This window comes from Pristis pectinata, chromosome 19 (genome assembly GCF_009764475.1).
Source record: "Pristis pectinata isolate sPriPec2 chromosome 19, sPriPec2.1.pri, whole genome shotgun sequence".
Taxonomy (NCBI): Eukaryota; Metazoa; Chordata; class Chondrichthyes; order Rhinopristiformes; family Pristidae; genus Pristis; species Pristis pectinata.
In genome coordinates, this window is record NC_067423.1 from 20,285,630 (window position 1) to 20,306,665 (window position 21,036).

The window sequence follows — 21,036 nt, forward strand, 5'->3', positions numbered from 1 at the left end:
TATGATTTGAATTTGGGTTGCAGGAGAAAATCAAAATGTGTTCCAGAGGCAAAATTCAGAGGTTTGGCAAATAATGAGAAGAGCTGTAAGAAGCTAATGTAGGCATAGTTAGGTTAGTGGAATGGGCAAACAAATCTCCAACATAATTAGCAGGAGGTGGTTGAGATAATGCCTTTCAGAAGGGAAGACAATTATACATTCAATGTCAAGGTGCTAAATGGCTTGGTGAACAAAAACACCGGGGATTCCAACACAGAGTTATTTGAGGGTACAATACAGCAAAGTAAGGCCTTAACATAAACCGAAGGAAATTCTAGTTTTATAAATAGAGGTTTAAAGTACAGCATCAGATAGATAATTGTAACTTTATATTAGCCAGTAGTTAAGACTGTACTTAGAATTGGAGTCTCATGGGTACACCACTATAAATAAGCTATTGAGCTGTAGATTAATGAGGGTGATAATACAAATTTAAAAGAAGAGTGGTGAATAAAAAATTGAGGTTAATATAATCATGTAAAGTACTGTAAAAAGATTGTGATTATACAAGCAAAGGATTTTCATTTTATTATTGTTTTTAATAATCAGACTATGAGACACTCATGAAAATAAATAGTGTTCACCACCGCAATGTTAAGGAATAAAGTGGTTCTTGTTTAACTGTGACTCTCCATTATGATTGGACAACATTTAAAATTATAATGAATGAATAATTGAAAACTCTTCAAAATTCTCTTTGTTGGAATACAAATTGATTGTGTTTACAAAAATAGGATATAATAAATGTAATGATCTCTCTCTTTCTCTGTCTGTCTCTCTCCCTCTCTCCACAGCATAGCTGTCAGTCTGATGGTAACTCCATGTATTTCCATGGGACAGAGGGCACTGATTTTAACTTTGTAACAACCAGGGACATTGATCTTCGGACTGAAGGCATTGTAACACAGTGGGTAGAAGAGTTTGAAAGTCAGCCTGCAGGGTAAGTGCTTGTTATTTCTAGTATTCTGAAGATGTGTACTGTTATCATGGGGATAAGTGAAATTCAAAAGAGGGCTACATTAGCCCTGCACATACATATTTAAACTGCAGCTACCAGCCAAAGAAATTTGCTGAGAGAAAAATTTCAGTACTTGTAGTGGGATGGAAAGCAAGCACTAGAAATAATATTTAACTCTTTTCTTACCCTTGCAACTTAAAAGAAAAGCAAACAAAGCTTTTTGCTTCATTGCCCTAGAAAAATAAATCATCATCTCCCAGTTCATGGCTACAGAGGTTCTGAAAGGTTTCCTGTACACCTAGACATAAAAAAGCACTTGACAGCACAGGGAATTCAATTCCCTGAACTTATCCTCACTGCTGATACGTGTTCAATTGACAGCTCAGGGATATCCATTTAATGTCCTCCTCAGAGAGTTTAATTTTCTGTTAACCCTTTGTGACTCCACAATGTTTAATATATAGCTCAATAACAAGCTGAAATGCTCTTGTGCGAGTTCAAGGAAAAAATCATTCTCTTAGCTTCATGTAGCAAAGTGCAAATGTCTGAATAAGAATGGATTTCAGTGTGTTTGGGGATGTGAGAGGATTTTTTTTTAACTATTGCCATTATTTTTCCATTATTATGCTTCTTCCACCACAGAGAACTAACAATGTGTACAAATGGCCTGCGTTCTGAAGTGGTCAAACTCTTAATGGGTTACTCCACTTACATATTGAGTCTTGATTAGCAGCTACTGTATTTGCAGTTCTGTCCATTTTCTTGGCCCACCCAGGCTTGAACATTCTAGCCTTCTAAGCATCCCTTCTTCACCTTTCCAGTTAATGTCACCCTTCAGGTGCCTCAGACATGATCTCTGGAATATTGCCCATGCTATATTTCTTCCCAGTTTTAACAAGCTCGGAAACCTTTTCTTCAACTGTGCCTTTAATCACTCCATATGGTGGTACTTACTTTTTAACAAAGGCTTGGTGGGTTGTTGGAGGAGAGGTGTGTTTGACACAAGGGGGTTGCATGTTGCAGTTTGTTTGGAGATGAATTGCCAACATGAGCCCAGTTGCCTTTCCTTGTACTACAATGTCTATGTAAGTCTCCTGTTACTGCTTGTAAACTCTTCCCTTCTTCTCGCCCTTGGCGCTATTCAGGATATTTGCAACATTAAAGGTATTATGTAAATGCATGTAACTATTGTTGTTGGAGCAACCAGGATTTAAAGAGATTAGAATAATTGCCCCCAGCAAAGGGTTAGTGAGCATCCCTGAACAAGATTTCTTCATCATTATGTGCATTTACCTTCACTATTCGCATATAAATAATGTCAGATTCTCGAAGCTTCTCATAAGATTGGATGGATTCTGGTATATTTTAAAATAGCACCAGAATTTTGGCAAATGGATTTTTAATTACTTTAATTAATTCTAAATCCATTTGTTTTTTTTAATCAGTATTCACCAATACCCTAAAAGGACCTGAAAGATATTAAATAAATGCAAATTCTATTTCTTCTCACATACATCTAATTGACGATCCCATCGATAAATGGAGTGTGTTTCTTTCTTTCAAATGCATCTGTGGTGCATTTCCAGAATTTTCTAATCTTATTTCAGGGGTCTGTTATCTGATTGTTTTATTAGTCATTTGCCGCCACCATAAATGCCAGTAGTTAATGCCGTAATTCAGTCTGAAACTGGTATTCGAGCTGTGAATCTATTAGGGAATCTAAGATTCCACTGACATACTAGTGTTTTAAATAGGTCTGTGAAAAGAAAATCTTGCTGTTTGAAACTAGTGACCTGTGGGAATTTGCAGCTATACATCCCCATTCTTTGTCTAGACTGGTCAGGTTTCCAATTAGAGCTTTGTTTCTCAGTGGCAGTCACCAACCCAATCCCTTTTCACCCCAGTATTGCATCTAAAAATGTCTTATTAATGCAGGTATGTATTTCTGAAAATCATCATTGTCACTTTGTAGTAAACAATTTTGATAGAAGAATTTCCTTTGCTCACTCAAGTGATTGTTAATAACTTTGCATTCCTCAAGTTATATCCTTTAAACCCTGGATTAACATTTCATATCTTGTCCTGAGGTTAATAAAACTGTATTTACTTTAGCCTTCATGGCAATTATTCTTATCAAAGCAATCAGGCAATACAGAAACAATTTTATACAATGCTGAGCTTCTGCAATTTTCAGCCCTTGAAACAAAAGAGTGTTTGCTTCTAATGTTTATAAAGTAAAGTGGAATGTAAGTATTATCACAACTGCAATTAAAGTGTGAAGCAGAAACAGACTATGCTGGCCTTTCTCATGTTTTTTCTCTCTGCAGCTGGGAGACGTCAGGAGCTGTCATTGGCACAGAGTGCGGCGAGGTGGAATCAGGCTCCTCTCTTGTGTTTCTTGAAGATGGCAGTCGTGTTGCCTGCACACCCTTTCTGGACACAACCAATGGTGGAAACCTCAGGTTTTACTTCAGCATGGGTGAGTCAAAAAGGCAGGAAACATAGAGCAGAGTGCCAGTATCTTTTCACTCTATATGCTCATTTGCTGTGGGTTAAATATCTTCACACTTCGGGTCTAACCTTACCTAAAATTATGACTTGACTACCTTTGAGAAGGTGGAAGAAGTTTGCATGCAGATGTCATGAACTGACCGGATCAAATCACATATATGTAGTTTAGCAACATCCATTAAAGTTGCACCTTTACTATGGATTTATGAAGGGATTACTATCAGAAATATGTACACCATTATTGGCGACTAAGCAGTACTCACCACTCCTAAACGTAAAGACTGGTGAACACTCTTCTAGAAAGAATATTCAAGACAAGTTTTTAAACTTCTTAAAAACCATAACCAGCTCCAAAATTGTGATCAGTTTTACTTTCAACCTATTCTCTGAAAATCATTTTTCTTCTCTGGATGAAACACACACAGGCAAATGCACAGATTTTTGAGACCATGATCATTTTAACTTATAGCATTACATCTCAGGAATGGGATTTGGCTTTGACAAGCAAAAAAAGCTGGAGGAACTCAGTCGGTTGAGTAACGTCTGTGGGGGTGGGTGGGGGCGGGGGGAAGGAATTGTTGATGTTTCGGGTCGAGACCCTGCAACAGGACTAAGAGTGGAAAGGGAAGATAACCAATATAAAGGGGGGAGGGATGAGACAGGCCAGTAACGATAGGTGGACCAAGAGGGGTGAAGGGAGGTGTGGAGTTAGGAAACAGGCGGATGGGCTGTAAATGGAAGCAGACCAGGGGAGAAAAGGGCAGAAGAAGCCAGGTGGGGGAAGGGGAGGGTGAAGGTGGTAACTGCTGCTGGAGGGCAATTAGCGGAACAGGAGTCGGTGAGGCAGTTCACCAAAGCTGTGGGCATGAGGGCCCAGGACAAATGAAAATGGACTGTGTAACTGGAACTGAACTCCAAAAGAGCCATGGAGATAAAACTGGCATCTCTAACCGTGCGCAGTGTGAAGAGCACTGCGCGATGTGTTAAGGCCTTGCAGTTCCTCACCAAGGTAAAGGCAGATGTGACTTTCTTACAGGAGTGTGGGCTACCACACCTCCACAACTATCGGAGGTGGTCGCGATGGTGGTCCCACAGACTGTTGGTGTGGTCGGGGGGCAACGATTGTCGTGCTTCCGGCCTGGGGATTCTGATGCGGGGGGGGGGGGGGGGGGGGGGGCAACTTCTCAATCACCAGAGTCAGAGAGGTGGTGGGTGGGCGGCTCCTCATGGCAGATTTGATGTACTGGAACACTCCGCTCCGGTTAATTAATGTATATGCCTCGCCTGTGCGGAGCGAGCGGCTGGCCGTCCTCCAACAGCTCCCACCACTGCTGGCGAAGTCCTGGCCGGTCATTCTGGCCGGTGACTTCAACTGCATCATCGATGCGTCTGGACGATCCGGCAATGCCGATGGCAGACTGGACGGCACCTCCAGACTCCTGATGGAAACGGTAAAGGATGCAAGGTTGCGCGACACCTTCAGCACCCCTACAGGCGGAGCACAGCCGCAACACACCTGGTCGAGTTCGGACGGCTCAGCCCAGTCCCGGATTGACTTCCTTTTCGTGTCGGAGCCAATCACGGTCAGATCCACCGACGTCACGCCAGGGTTCTTCTCTGACCACCGTCTCCTTCGGGCCTCCTGTCACCTACAGGAGGACCAGAAGGCAGGCAGGGGGACGTGGAACTTGAACGTCAAGCTGCTGACCCCAGAGAGCATTGAGGAACTAAAAAGGGATTACGCAGGTTGGAGAACAATGAAGCCTCTCTTTGACTCCCCTGTGCACTGGTGAGAAGTGACAAAGGAGAACATCAAGAGGTTCTTCATCCACAGAGAGGTCCAGAAAGCAAGACAGAGTCAGAGGGGAACTGTGCCAACTCCAGACAGACTTGCAGCAACTCCTCCTCCTGCAGTCGAGGGGGGTGGATGTGAGGGAGGAACTCCAAGAGGCAAAGAGCCGGCAAGCCCAGCTCCACGCCTCCGAATCCTCCAAGATTATCTTCCGATCCAGGGTTCGCTCCGTGGAGCAGGATGAGACGTGCTCACGTTTCTTCTTCCAAAAGGTGCACAGGGGGAGCTCTGTGATCCACAGCCTTAAGGAAGAGGACGGCTCAGTAACATCCTCGCAGACAGACATATTAAGGATCTGCAGATCCTTCTATGCCAGTCTGTAATACAAAAAGGCCACAGACAGCCTTGCCTCCCAGAACTTCCTGTCCTCTATCACAGAGGTCTTAGATGACAGCAAGCGGGAGAGTCTGGACCAACCACTGACCCTGGAGGAGCTGACTGGCTCCGTCCGTTCCTTTGATTCCAATAAAACTCCGGAAGTGACGGCTTTCCAGTGGAGTTGTACTCGGCTCTGTGGGACTGGATGGGCCCAGACATGCTGGAAGTGTACAACACTATGCTTCTGTCTGGCAGCATGTCAGAATCCATGAGGAAGGGCATCATTACCCTCATCTACAAGCAGAAGGCAGAGAGGGCGGACATCAGAAATTGGAGACCCATCTCACTATTGAATGTGGACCATAACATCCTGTCCAAGGCCATCGCCAACAGGGTCAGGTCTGCTCTGGGACAGGTGATCCACCGGGACCAAACGTGTGCTGTACCTGGCAGAAAGATCTTTGACACCCTTATGCTGCTCAGGGATACTATCGCCTATGTGTAGGACAGAGGGGTGAACACCTGCCTGGTCAGCTTGGACCAGGAGAAGGCTTTCGACAGGATATCACACACATACATGCTGGATGTGCTCTCCAAAATGGGCTTTGGGGAGGGAATCAGGAATTGGATCCAACTGCTCTACACAGACATCTGTAGCGCAGTCCAAATCAATGGGTGGGAAACAGACAGCTTCCCCATCAAGTCTGGAGTCAGGCAGGGCTGCCCTCTCTCCCCTGTCTTGTTTGTGTGCTGTATAGAACCCTTTGCCGAATCCATCAGGAAGGACGAGAGCATCAGAGGGGTGACGTTGCCAGGCAGTGAGGTCACCCAGGTGAAAACCTCCCTGTACATGGATGACGTCGCCGTCTTCTGCTCGGACCCAAGGTCAGTTCGCAGATTGACCAGCATCTGCGACCGGTTTGAGTTGGCATCAGGGGCCAGAGTCAACCGCGCGAAGAGCGAGGCCATGCTTTTCGGCAACTGGCCTGACCGATCCAACATCCCCTTCACCGTCAGGCCTGACTATCTGAAGGTGCTGGGGCGTGCAACAAAAATTGGTGGGAGTGGATTGGGAAGGTGAAGCAGAAACTGGGACTGTGGGAATGGTGCTCCCTATCGATAACTGGGAAGAACTTGGTCATCAGGTGTGAGGTGCTCTCAGGGCTGCTGTACTTGGCGCAGGTGTGGCCTGTTCCTCGCTCCTCCAGCTTGGAAATCACCCATGCCGTCTTCCGGTTCACCTGGGGATCCAAGATGGAGTGGGTCTGATGGGTCACCATGCACAAGTCCCTGGACAATGGGGGTAAAGGTGTCCCCAAAGTCACCCTCATCCTGATGACCACCTTCGTCTGTGGCTGCATCAGGCTGTGCGTGGAATCCAAGTATGTGGGCACCAAGTGTCACTACGTACCAAGGTTATACCTGTCCCTGCTGTTGCGAAGGATAGGCCTGACCCCATGGCCACATGGCGTCCCAGTCAGCTGTCCTTCATGGGAAAGTTCTTCCAGACCAACACCTTTGACCACAAGCCCATCAGGCAGTGGTCAGCACGGAACATCCTGCAGACACTGCAGGAGAAGGACTGAATGGATACTGTGGGGTGGTTCCCCGAGCAGACTGTCCAGACCACCTGGCAGAATGCCTCATCGCCAGAACTCACCAACAAGCACCAAGACCTCACTTAGCTGGCGGTGAGAGGGGCCCTCCCTGTCAGATTCTTCCTGTGTGGTTGGAACCTCACTCCCAGTGCACGCTGCCCCCAGGAGGACTGCACTGGGGACGAGACAGTCACCCACCTCTTTGCAGGCTGTAGGTTTGTGAGGAGGCTGTGGCGAAAGATGCAGGGGTCCTTGTCACGGTTCATCCCCAGCAGCTGTGCAACAGAGGATTCTCTGATCTACGGGCTGTTCCTGGGGATACACACAGAGACGGACATCAACTGCTGCTGGAAGGTCATCAACTCGATGAAAGACGCCCTTTGGTCTGCCCAAAACTTGTTGGTCTTCCAGCACTGCGAGATGTCCGTAGGGGAATACTGCCGATTGGCACATTCCAAGCTGCAGGGGTACATGCTGAGGGACGCACTGAAGCTGGGTACAGCCAATGCATAGGCTCGGTGGGGAAGGACTACAGTTTAGGGTTCTTCTGCCACTGGAGAGGGAGGGGCGGGGTCAGGCGAGAAAGCCCCTAAATTTGTAAATACAGGACTAGCTAGCTTTCAGGGAGCCACACGTGTGGCATTGGTGCTGTTTTCTTTATATAAAAAGGTAACACTAATGAATGATCTGTACAAGAATGTAAAGGTTTGCACTTTGCAGTAAAGAAGGTAATAATGGGAACCATTAGGGGAGAGATGAATGGCAGATGGAACCAGATGGGGGAGAGGATCCAGTAGGTGAAAAGTGCGGATAGTAGCTGGATGGAACCAGGAGGGGAAGGGGGATGAAAATGGGTGATGGGGGGGGGGCAGGGTGTGGGGGTCAGGAGGAGAGGGGTTATGGAAAACAGAATGAAAATGGGAGGACTGGATGTGGATCAGAAGGGGGGGGGGTTGGCAGGGAAAGACAGGAGTAAGGGTTCCTGAAATTAGAAAAATTGAATATTCATACCATTGTTTGTAGACTACACAGGCAGAATATGAAGTGTTGTTCTTGTGTGCTGTTGCTCTTTGCTCTGACTTATCTTCCATTTCCAACCTGTGCCATGTGCAAATACTTCAAATTCTCAACCTATTTTTGGTTTGTTTTCTTTGTAGCTATTATAATGTTAAACAGGTGAGGCAACTATTTGTAACTATGAAACATGGAAAATAAAATTCCGGTGATAAACATTGGCTGAATTTGAGGTTGTGGCCACAGAAAATAATGTTCCATTTCTTTCCCTCAGGGGCTGGTTCTTGCAGTCCTGCAGAATCACATGAAAATGATGTCATGCTCTATGCCATGGTTGAGGGTAGAAAAGATCATATATTGGATTTACTGCCTTTCTCATCCTATAGGGTAAGTAGAATTGGAGCATCTAATTAAAATGGCCAGCATCAATTACTCAATGTTTTAATATCACAATTCTGGAGACCCATGTGCACTATAAATCTGAGGCTGTACATATGATTAAAATCTAGCAATGTAGAAAGCATTCTCCCCCATTTAAGTAAGTGCAAAAAGTGATAGTGTGGCTTGGTGGTAAAGTCAGAATCAAAATCATGTTTATTATCACTGACACATTGTCATGAAAATTGTTGTTTTGCGTCAGTTATACAGTGCAAGGTATAAAAATTACTATAAATTACAAAATAAATAAATAGTGCAAAAAATGGAATGACGAGGTAGTGTTCACGGGTTCATGGACCGATCAGAAAATCTGATGACGGAGGGGAAGAAACTGTTCCTAAGTCGTTGGGTGTGGGTCTTCAGGCTCCTGTACCTTCTCCCCAATGTTAATAAGGAGAAGAGGGCATGTCCAGGATGGCGAGGGTCCTTAATGATGGATGCCGCCTTCTTGAGGCACTACCTTTTGAAGATGTCCTTGATGATGGGGAGGGTTGTGCCCGTGATGGAGCTGGCTGAATCTACAATCTTCTGTAGCATCTTTTGATCCTGCGCATTGGAGCCTCCATACCAGGCTGTGATGCAACCAGTCAGAATGCTCTCCACCGTACAGCTGTAGAAATTTGCAAGAGTCTTTGGTGACAAAGCAAATCTCTTCAAACTCCTAATGAAGTAGAGCTGCAAGCACGCCTTCATGATTGCATCAATGTGTTGGGCCCAGGATAGATCCTCCGAGATGTTGACGCCGAGGAACTTGAAGCTGCTCACCCTTTCCACCGCTGATTCCTCACTGAGGACTGGTGTGTGTTCTCCTGACTTCCCCTTCTTGAAGTCCGCAATCAATTCCTTGGTCTTGCTGACGTTGAGTGTGAGGTTGTTGTTGCAACACCACTCAATCAGCTGACCTATCTCACTCCTGTCCGCCTCTTCATCCCCATCTGAGATCCTACCAACAACACTGGTAGAACAGGAACAGGAAAGTACAGGTTATGACCATAAGATATAGGAGCAGAATTAGGCCATTCAGCCCATTGAGTCTGCTCCCCCATTCAATCATGGCTGATTTATTTATCCCTGTCAACCCCTTTCTCTTGCTTTCTCCTCATAACCAGTGACACCCTTACTAATCAAGAACCTATCAACCTTCGCTTTAAATATACCCAATAACTTGGCCTCCACAGTCGTCTGTGGCAATGAATTCCACAGATTCAACACCCTCTGGCTAAAGAAATTCCTTCTCATCTCTGTTCTAAAGGGATGTCCTTTTAGTCTGAGGCTGTGCCCTCTGGTCCTAGACTTTCCCACTGCCGGAAACATCCTCTCCACATCCACTCTATCCAGGCCTTTCAATATTCGGTAGGTTTCAATGAGATTCCTCCTCATCCTTCTAACCTCCAGTGAGTACAGGCCCAGAGCCATCAAACACTCCTCATGTGTTAACCCTTTCACCCCTGGGATTATTCTCATAAACATCCTCTGGACCCTCTCCAATGCCAGCACATTCATCCTTAGATATGGGGCCCAAAACTGCCTGCAGTACTCCAAATGTGGTCTGACCAATGCCTTATAAGGCCTCAGCATTACATTCTTGCTTTTTTAGGGGCGGCACGGTAGTGTAGCGGTTAGCACGATGCTTTACAGTGCCAGCGATCGGGGTTCGATTCCCGTTGCTGTCTGTAAGGAGTTTGTATGTTCTCCCATGTCTGCGTGGGTTTCCTCTGGGTGCTCTGGTTTCCTCCCACATTGCAAAGACATACGGGTAGGTTAATTTGGGTTTAAAATGGGCGGCGCAGACTCGTTGGGCTGGAAGGGCCTGTTACCACGCTGTAAATAAAATTTTTTAAAAGGTTTAAAATTTATATTCTAATCCTCTCAAAATGAATGCTAACATTGCATTTGCCTTCCCAACTACCGACTCAACCTGCAAGTTAATCTTCGGGGAATCCTGCCCAAGTCCCTTTGCACCTCCGATTTCTGAATTCTCTCCGCATTTAGAAAATAGGCTATGCCTTTATTACTTCTACCAAAGTGCATGACCATACACTTCCCTATACTGTATTCCATCTGGACTACAGTGCTGCACCATGAGGCTGCTAAACAAGATAGGGAGTCCATGATATTAAAGGAAGGATGTTCAGCCTCCAACTAACATTTTGCTAAGTTACCAGTCATCTCCATTTGCTCACAGTAGAGTGGTAGCTGAAAGTCAATCAGCCAGTACCCCACCACCAACACCCCAAACCTGCCTGGAGTAGAAAGTCTATGGGAGAAGTGCCCACTGTCAAAACTATCTTGTGTCATCTGCATAAGAATGATACTGAGACTGGACGCAGCAACAGAATGCCTTGTTATCACAGGGAGAAAAACAATTTCATGGGATTAAAAACAGACTCAAACAGTTGATAATATCATGTACTATGAAAATAACACCAGATAATTAATTGAGAGTCCTCTTAAGCAAATCATTGTAAATAAACACAACTTCACTTCTCCTTGCTTCAAGTCACATTTCAGGAATTATTCAGTCAACGGTCACAATTTATTAGTATTTCTCTATTTTTCACAGAGTGCTTGTCTGAATTCTGGAGTGGAGGAAAGTTTGCAGTTTTCTTTGTTTCGACAATGATGGGCAAAAATCCTCAAGGCATCAGTGTTCTTAATATCATACTTTATCTGCAGCACAGTGATTCTTGACTGATGTCATTGTGTTTGGAACGATGGCAATATTCACTGCACTTTAATAGGATTAAGATAAAGGAGTAGATAAGGGCTTTGCTTTAACCTATGAGCTATCTTTTGCAGAAAGCAGCCTTGGTTTCTGTTGCCATCACTCCAGAACTGCAGACACCAGCTACAAGGTTCTGCCTGAGACAGAAGAGTCACCATGGGCTGAACAGGAATGTGTGGGCTGTGGACTTCTTCCACATTCTACCCGTGATGCCACCGGCACCCACTCACCTAGCTGAGTTCTCCATCAACATGGGCTGTGGATCTCATCAACCAGGCAACAGGTAGAAGTAGAACCATCAACTGGTGAGGTTCTTGTGTCTTGGACAATTTGTTTTACAATTTCTATAATGATGCATTTTTCACCTAATGGCTCATTATGGCAGCAAATTCTGCAGACCAAAGAGATGCCAGATTTAGTCACTTGATCACTGAAGCTTCTGGAGCTACTTTCAGTTAAGAAATTTCACACTGGTTAAGTAATAAGGTTCTACACAATTAAAAAAGGCCCATTGTTGCAGAGCCTCATGTTAGGTTACTTTTTTTTAATTGCCATTGAACATTCAATAATAAGCTGATTAAAGTCATGCATGGTCTGAAAAGGGGCTCCATAAGTGCTGTGGCATGAGGGGGGGAACATCCATCAGCCCTAGCTCAAAGACAGGGACTCTGTGTGCAGGAACATTATATGGTGAGGTCAGGAAACCCGCTTATTAAAAGATTCCCAACTCATAATGCATAGTGACCTGCAGCTACATTCTCTGAGGTCCTTCATGACCCGTTGCGTTGGGTGAAAAAGGAATCTTTGACCATTCTGTCCCTTCAGAAACATAACTCATCCCCTTGAAGATCAGTTCCCTTTCTCTTGAAACATTTTGGGGCCTTTTCGACAGTCTTCACATCTGCTCACACTTGGTTCTGCAGAGATCTCAGAATACCTCCTAAATTTTACCGATGGAATTCAAGTCTCCCTTAGCGGTATTTGCCTCTGCTAGATAATTCTTGGTAAAGAAAAGTGATGATTTTTATTTTTTTAAATATAAATGTTTCTGTGCCCACAGCATCAGTTTGGAGTTTTCGACCAATCATGGCCGTTCATGGTCCCTGCTGCACATGGAGTGTTTGCCTGATCTCTGTGCAGGCCCACACCACCCCCACAGCTCCGTCTACTCTTCCGAAAACTACAGCGGGTATGGATCTAACCAATGTTCCAATGTTATTGTTGATTATAGTATCCGTTTCTTTAAATGATTGTACCCTAGTATGGAATGCCGCAAATTCTGAAAAATGTTTGTCATAGAGAATGAAACCAAGACCAAAATTTAGCCTAGAAGTTGGATTGCATCTGATTTTTGTGCACTAAAACACAACTGTGTTTGTTACTAACATCCAGCTGAGCACCCTGCAAAAAATTATGAAATTGGCCCAAATCCAGCATTGAAGTTAAGAGAAAATAATTGAGATAGAATAAGTTGTAGGTGTGGAGAAATAAGGAGAGTGGGAATGGCACTATTGGGATTGCAGCCCTCGGAGTGAACATGGACCTGATGGGTATTCTGTATTGTTACGAGTATAGGATAAGAAATGACATTGGGGATGGTTACAGTGGAACCTTGCCCAATAACGTGTACCTTCCACCACTTGGCTGCACAGGAGACAGAAAAACTTCGATCTTTAAAGACACACATTGCACGGCAGTTATAATCGCAGCAACACACAATTTGGCTGCCACAGAGGAGATAGCTCCAACAGTCATTCAAAGAGATATGTTTGAGTCAACAGGATACTTGCCAGAGGTGTCAGGTGTTCCCCCAAACTAGCCCTTTTGTCGCATCCAGCAGTGCGTATTCATACAGAGTTCATTTGTGCTTCCCAGAAACATGGCTTTTGCCAAGAGGAAATTCTTCTTGTGATCCACAATAACTGCACATTGAGGGAATAGAACCCTTTGTTGCTCTTTAAAATCAGAGTCCAGATTACTTCGGGGTGCTCTTATGGGCCTGTGAATGCAGTGAATGTCTGCCTGCACTCATCGGAAGTGAGCAATGCTGGCAAATCCCAGTGTCTAAGATGCCACCTGCTCCTCCAACACAGCAGTGAGCAACAAATTGGGAGAAAGGGCAGGATTCTGCTGTCTCTCCTTGGATCTTGTTGCATGGAAGTTAAGAGTCAATGTGACCTTGACCTGCACCGTGAGATCAGCTCAGCCATGAGAGCATGACCAAAGGTCTTCCTGCAAACTGTCACATATCTCAGTGCTGACAGCCTTGGAAAATCTGAACCAATGAATAGGTTGTTTTTCAGAGAGGTCAAAGCAGGATGTGGTGTTCTACTCATATCCTACCTTGACCTGTAGTGCAGGCTGTTCACTGATAGACACATCATTGCCTCCAGCCCTGAGGTCCCCGGGCTACCCTGGCTGGCAATCGTGACACTTAAATTAAAAAAACAATCACCATGTGCTCCTCATCCTATTGAGACTGCTCTATGTTTGTTGTTTGTTGCAGCTTTCTCTAGTTTATGTTGGTAAGGACGTAAGCGAGTATTACATGTTAATGGGATCATTTGGCATGTGCCTGATGCCAGGAACATTAGACACTAACATGAAGAGTGCACAGAAGTTTTCGCTTTAACTAGTGCATTCCAAGTTCTAGGTTTTTATCTGTACTCTGTTTCATTTTAAAAGATTTTTTTTCTTAAGGATATGAATAAATAATGCTTTGAAGGTAACTGAATACCTCAGATACATAAAACCAGGTTCTCAACCCCTCCGTTCCATTAGAAAGCTCAGGGAGGCTGCACAATTGCAATTTTTCTGCTTTTGAATGTAAGAGAGTTTTCTTCAGAGAATGACAGGAACACCAAAGATGAGTTTCTGCCTGACTGAGAGAATAATGATGACATTTCGTGCATACCTGATGCTGGGAAAATGTCAGGAGCACTCACGGATGTTCACAGGGCAAACACTTTCAAAGGAAGTGATAAGGATGGTGATGACAAAGGTCATTTTCTCATTACTTGGGCTTGGTAACATTGCACAATTAGTAACGCCAGAAGAGTCCAGTGCTGCCTCAGACAGTGTAACACATCACCTTGCTTAAACAGTCTTTGCTGCCAGTGGAAACATCTTATTCAGTTAAAATTCTCAACAGTACATGCTAAATGTACACACAAGCATACAAATTAGGAGTATGCATAGGCATCTCAACTTCTTGAGCCTGTCCTCCATTTTATAAGATCATGACTGATTTGATTGTAATTTCAACTCCGCATCCACATCCACCCTTGGTAACCTTTCTCTCTCAGAAGTATGCTGAAACAGCTGTAATCCTCCCTCTTTCCATCTGTAGGTCCAAGCTATCAGGTGTCGTGCCAGGGCCCTATCTAAGTGAGACCAACCTTGGGATCTTGATCAGAGCACTGGCTGGTTATCCAGGCAGCAGGGAGTTCTCCCATGCCCATCCACTGTACAAGTCTAAATCAACTAAACTAAGGAACTTGTCAACCTTAAAGATACCATTTGATAAATCATGTTGTCTTTTTTGTTAAAGGTGGAGTCGTATAACTATTCCCCTACCATATGCAGCACTCACCACTGGTACCAGGTTTCGCTGGAGTCAGATGGGCCCTGTGGCAGGAAATATGTGGGCAATTGACAATGGTTAGTAATTACATTCTTGAGTTAAACGCAATGTGTTCATCAACTTTTCATTGTCCATTTCATTTGGTTGATTTGTATTCTCCTGTGTACTTTGTTAAATTCCTGGAAAACTCTACCACTATGGAACTTTCCCATATCATCTGCTATGCTATAATAGTACTCTGCCACTATTGCAATGCTGTTGAATATCACATAACGCACCCCTTTGTGTGAGGCTCATCCTTCTATCAAAAGGCAGGTCCCATATTTTGCTCTCCATCATAAAGCAGTGAGGACATGATTATATAAGAGAATTGGTCCCTGTTTGCTTTGTCAGCAACCACAGTCCAAAGCCTGTGTACAAAGGCTTGTAACTCAGACAGCATTGATCTCGGCTTCTGTGCCCAGCGCATGTTCTGTTGCCTATTGGCAATCTCTGTCTGGGCTCCACCAGTGAGAGGCAGTAGAAATTGAAATCTGCATCGCCAGTGAGTTTGACTCCCTTCAAGGTGGGAGGGGGAATAACTGGGGAAAATCACAGGCTAGAGGAGAAGCATGAAACTTTCATTAACAAACAAAGTGATAATGGTGACAAAAAAGATTGACAGCAACCAGATCATTTTGCACCCTTCCATTGCTGAATTCTTAATATGGTTCACAAGACAATTAGAGTGAAGACAAAATCTAATATCCTTTTTACTCATAACAACTTTTTCTTCAGTGTCAGAAGATCGCACGATGCCAGTAAGTTCATTCACTTTGTGATTTTGTAAACTCTCTCTAACCCAAGTGGATACTGCAGTGATCTAATCTGTTTATTTCTCTCCCAGTCTACATTGGCCCTGCCTGCTACAAACTGTGCTCTGGTCGAGGTCGATGCACTACTAATGGATGCAAGTAAGACAAAACCTCATTATTCTTCAGGATTTCAGTGTTTTGTCAGCAAATATTAAAACATTTTTATTGACCTATTTTCTTTGATAATTAACCTTCCCTCAATTTTCCCAATCTCTCACCACCATTGAATGTACAAGAAAACTGATGTGTTTATTTAACTAGGATGTGTCTACTAGCACAGCAAAGTGGGCTTTGTCTATCTAATCATCCTGAATTATTTCACAAGTCACATTTAATGCATTAAAATGGTTAACCAATTCTTAAGCAACTGGCTGAGCTAAAATTGTGTAACAGGAATATTTACCAATTTCACACATGAGTAGGTCTCCCAGGTAAATCAGCTAGTTTGACATCTTAGTTATAAACACAAGCACTGAATTCAAAATCACAAAGGGACTGTTAACTTTGTTTAAGAATCATAGTAATTTAAATGAAGCCATGTCCTGTCCCTTGCATGATGCTTATTTTGGAAAAGCTTTTTTCATTAACCATATCGATCACTAATTACTCCAAATACTGCATCAGATAATGCTGTCCTCAAATGTTTATGTCCCAGTTATATCTTCAGTCAGATTTTTTATATGAATTTTCTATTTGCTTTCAGATGTGACCCAGGATTTTCAGGGCCTGGATGTGACATGGCTTCCCAAACCTACCCTACTATCATTTCCGAAAGTTTCAGTAGCTCCCGGCTCTCCTCCTACCACAATTTCCATTCAATCCGTGGCGCAGAACTTGGCTTTGGTTGTGGTGTCCTCTCAAGTGGCAAGGCCCTGGTATTCAACAAAGAGGGAAGGCGCGAGCTCATTACTTCTTTTCTCGACAGTACTTCAGCCAGGTAAATAGCAAAGTACTTAAATGAAATATGAATTAAAAGGGACTGTCCAGATAGTGTACCTTTACTCTGTGAGAATTATTCTTTATATCACCATCCACAGTATTTTTTTATAGAGAGAAACACTGTTCACTGAGGCCGAACTCACTTGACTTTGAATTCCTGTGGGATGCAGTCGTCAATTGTTGTTAAACAGCTGGGAGACAGTCTAATTGTGTGGTAAACACTGCACAATCTCTAAAGCCTACTTTATGGGCTTGCTGGTCGACTGAGGATCAAACTGCTTTAGTCTAATCCAGAATGTTAACACAAAAGGTATTGAAAGCAGAATTTGCCATCCTCATGTAAAGTTTCTGTCAATATCATGTTCTTTACTTCAATAAAAGATAAAGACTGATTAACATCCCAGATGCCCTTTAGTTGAGAAGCATGCAATGCTGCTATAATACTGCTGAAGAGTTTCCTGTTCATCAAGCTATGGAGCCATGAGGCCCATTTATAAATATCAATATTTCCATTAAGCTCTCAAGTTGCTAAAACCATCAGATTCTGGTATTCTGATTTAAGAATTATCTGCCAGTAGGAATTCAGCTATTTCCAGATCTCCAGACCCACAAAATTCAAAACAGTCAAACCCAGTGCAAGTATATCTGAAATGTCTGGCCTAGCTGTAGGCACCTGTGGCTATATTTTGAACAATGCTACAATATTTAAAGTGTAATGCTTTAATTCACAGTTTATAACATATAGATGGCAAAGTCCTTCAAAACAATGTGGCAGCAAGCAATTATTTTAAATCCAGAGTATCACACCAGATATGAATGCATCGAAATTTCTGCAGAAAAGTAAGGCATGATGTGCTCATGCTGGAGGTGAATTTGACCTAAATACATGTGTGGTTTGTGAAAATATGGCATAATTTCTCTCTGCTGCAAGAGATGGCATGTGACTAGTAAATCTATTGCATGTTATTGGCTGGTTGTCTTGTAGGAACCATTGCGTGGGTTATTTCCAAGTGATTGCAGCCAAAAGGAGCATCAGAGATATAGTCAGTTGAATTCATACCAGTCATACATGATACATTCACAAGCAATGGAAACCCTGCAATTAGATTTACTAAATAGATGCAATACCTCCAGAAGATGCCATGGTTCTCTGAAAGTGGTAATACAGATAGATAGGGTAGTGAAGATGGCATATGGCGTGCTTTCCTACAGAGGTCAAAGCATGGAATATAAAAGTTGGAATGTTATTTTAGGTTAGGCTACACCTGGAGTATTATATGCAGTTTTAGTTGCCATACTATAGGAAGGATGTGGTTGTGCTGGAGAAAGTGCAGAGGAGATTCGCCACGATGTTGTCTGGATTGGAGGACATTATGTACAGGGAGAGATTGGATACACAGGGCTTGTTTTTCCCTGGGGCAAATGAGCCTGAAGAATGACCTTGAAACAGGTATATAAAATTACAAGAGGTATGGTTAGGGTGGATGGTCAGAATCTTTTTCCCAAAATACGGATATCAAAAACAAGAGCACATGTGTTTAAGGTGAAAGGAAGGAGTTTTAAGGAGGTTTTGAGAGTGGTTGATATCTGGAACTTGCTGCCAGAGGAAGTGGTGAAATCGGTTACAATCACCACATTCAAGAAACATTTAGACAGGCCCTTGACTAGACAAGACAGAGAAGGATATAGACCTAATGTGGGCTAATGGGATTAGTGTAGATGGGCAAAAAGGTTGGAGTGGATGTGGTGGGCCGAAGGGCCCATTTCTTGGGCTGTACAACTGACTCTATGACTCTACATATCCAACTACTGTTATTGCAGTATTATCTTATACTTCTCTGTGAAGGTTTCTGCTCCTATTACTCTTTCAGTTAATGAGTTCCATATCCTATTTCTCTCCTGGTAAAAATTCTTTCCTCACTTTTCCTCTAATCCTTCTATGTCTCTGAATTTTGACCCCTCTGCTAAAAGAATTCTAGGTCTCTCATAATTTTAGACACCTCCCTTCAGCCTCATCTGCTTCAAAGAAAACAACCCAGTCAATTCAGTCTCTCTTTGTAACTAAAATTTTCCAGTCCTGGTAAGGTCCTTGTAAATCCCCGCACTCTTTAAAGTGCAGTCCCATCTCTGCTGTACTGTGGTGACCAGAAATGATTACAATGCTCAAGCTACGGCCCAACTGGTGTCGTGTACAATTCCAGCATTACCTCCTACTTTTGCATTCTATACCTCGGTGAATAAATTCCTCTCCTTCTTCTGTTACCTTATTGACCTATCCTGCTGCCTGTAAGGATTTTTGTTCATCTACACTCTCGGGGTCCTCCCACTTATTGTATATTTTCTTGTTACATCTCCCCAAATGCATGATCTCATTCTTCTCTGAATTAGATCGAATTCTCTAATTTTCTGCCTAATGGGTTGGACCATCCATTCCTTCCTGCAATCCAAAGCTTTCCTCCTCACCATGAACCACATGGCTAATTTTTGTGTCATTTACCAACTCCTTTATCACCATTCTTACATTTGAATGGAAATCATTAACGCATGTTAAAAAGGACTGAGTACTCAGTAAGTACTAAGTAAATTCTATGAAAACTGTACCTATCAAGTTATCGCCATACTTTATGATGATACCCATTTGTCAAATTTTCACAACTGAAGTTTAAAAGCACCGAGGAAAAAAAGTGACATCTCCTGTGAAAGGGCAATTGCTTTTCATCAGTAGTAATACTAGACTTTTAATTGTACCTTCGTGCTGCCTTTGCAACTGCACTTCAATGCAGTTTTTGTATGATGGACTTGTTTAAGGTAGTAAATATTCTGCCTCACCATCTTATTATTTTTCCAGATTCCTCCAGTTCACTCTCCGCCTGGGTAGTAAATATGTTCTGAGCACGTGCAAGCCCCCAGACCGGCCGGGGGAAGGGATTCTACTGCACTTTTCTGCTGACAATGGAATTACATGGAATCTGCTGCAACACTACTCCCACCTGAATTACCATGAGCCACGGTAAGGAAAGTCAAAATCCTGGATCTCCCCACCCAACAGCACTGTCAGTGACTTCACCAGGCACTTAGCTTTCATTATTATCTTCTCAAAATGACTTGTCAAAATGGGTTTTGCCATGAATGAATAAAAAAAACTAGGTAGTCTTTCATGACTGCATCTGAATGGTGTCCTTGCGGCAGATAACTGAGAGCTGATTTTTTATGGAGCATAATTTTGCAGTGTAATTCAACTGGTAACAACTTTTGTACAGGTGTTACAATTTAAATTTATCTTATTAAAATCATTTTGACTATGTCCAGGGATGCAATTGCTAACATCAGTGGCATCTTTGTTTCCAGTTTCAAATGGCTCCTCTTTGCTAGTGTCATTTCAATGGAAGGATGCCAGTGAGAAAGTGGAAGTAACAGTGTCCTTTAATAAAATTGTGAAGTTCAATTTTAATTTTTGTTTTTGGCTAGGGCACTCCGGGTAGGATTAGAAAGCAGGGGTCCTAGCTAATTTTCCTCTTCATAATGCTGTGGCTGTGGAAGGAAATTGCTGGTCCTGTTCCAATCTCCTGGATGGGATCAGCATGGACCAGAAGTGGAATGTGGATGGACTACTCCATGCTCACTGATCCATTAATTTTAATAATCCTTATATTTTCTAGTTTCTGTCTCATGACTATCCATACTTAATATTAAGTGTATTCCTCGGAATTTTGTGATGTTGGTGAGATTTATCAGGAGATTGAAGTATTTGGTGTGACCTGAATGTTGGAAGCTGAGTCTTATTGACTAACGCACTTGACTTGGCATATGCCTGATGGATAGTGTCACACTGAGGTAAAATATGGCGTCAAGGGGGAAAAATTATGTAATCATTTTGCAGTCTTCAGAAGATACAGCAAATTGCAGAAAGAAACCACATAATAATTTGTTCGTCTTTTCATTCAGAATCATTATACCCATCAGGTTAGTTAATCAGCATTGCAACATGATTTCCAAATGTCCAGTTAAGGGACACCTCTTCCATTTCCCTTCCCTAAATAAACTTCCGTTAAATGAAACCAGATTAACAGTCCTTTCCTGTCCAAACTCTCAGTGTGGCAGCTCTCATACGGTTAGTCGATGAGGTGTCACACTGAGAAGAAATATGTGAGCCGAAGAAGTTGGTAATTATGAAATTCCTTGGCAAGAAGAAACCTTATATCAATTT

General features: G+C 43.1%; 1 protein-coding gene across 5 annotated transcripts in view; it reads left to right on the forward strand.

Annotated features, from left to right (window-relative positions):
• Positions 1–21,036, forward strand: part of reln (reelin) — a 276,572-nt gene that overhangs the window by 121,891 nt on the left and 133,645 nt on the right. For all 5 annotated transcript variants that reach the window (XM_052034310.1, XM_052034309.1, XM_052034308.1 and 2 more), the window contains 9 exons: positions 834–979; positions 3,325–3,476; positions 8,565–8,677; positions 11,528–11,736; positions 12,514–12,642; positions 15,004–15,113; positions 15,923–15,989; positions 16,594–16,827; positions 19,678–19,839. In XM_052034310.1, coding sequence (XP_051890270.1) covers positions 834–979; positions 3,325–3,476; positions 8,565–8,677; positions 11,528–11,736; positions 12,514–12,642; positions 15,004–15,113; positions 15,923–15,989; positions 16,594–16,827; positions 19,678–19,839 — 1,322 coding nt within the window. The remainder of the gene's footprint in view (positions 1–833; positions 980–3,324; positions 3,477–8,564; positions 8,678–11,527; positions 11,737–12,513; positions 12,643–15,003; positions 15,114–15,922; positions 15,990–16,593; positions 16,828–19,677; positions 19,840–21,036) is intronic.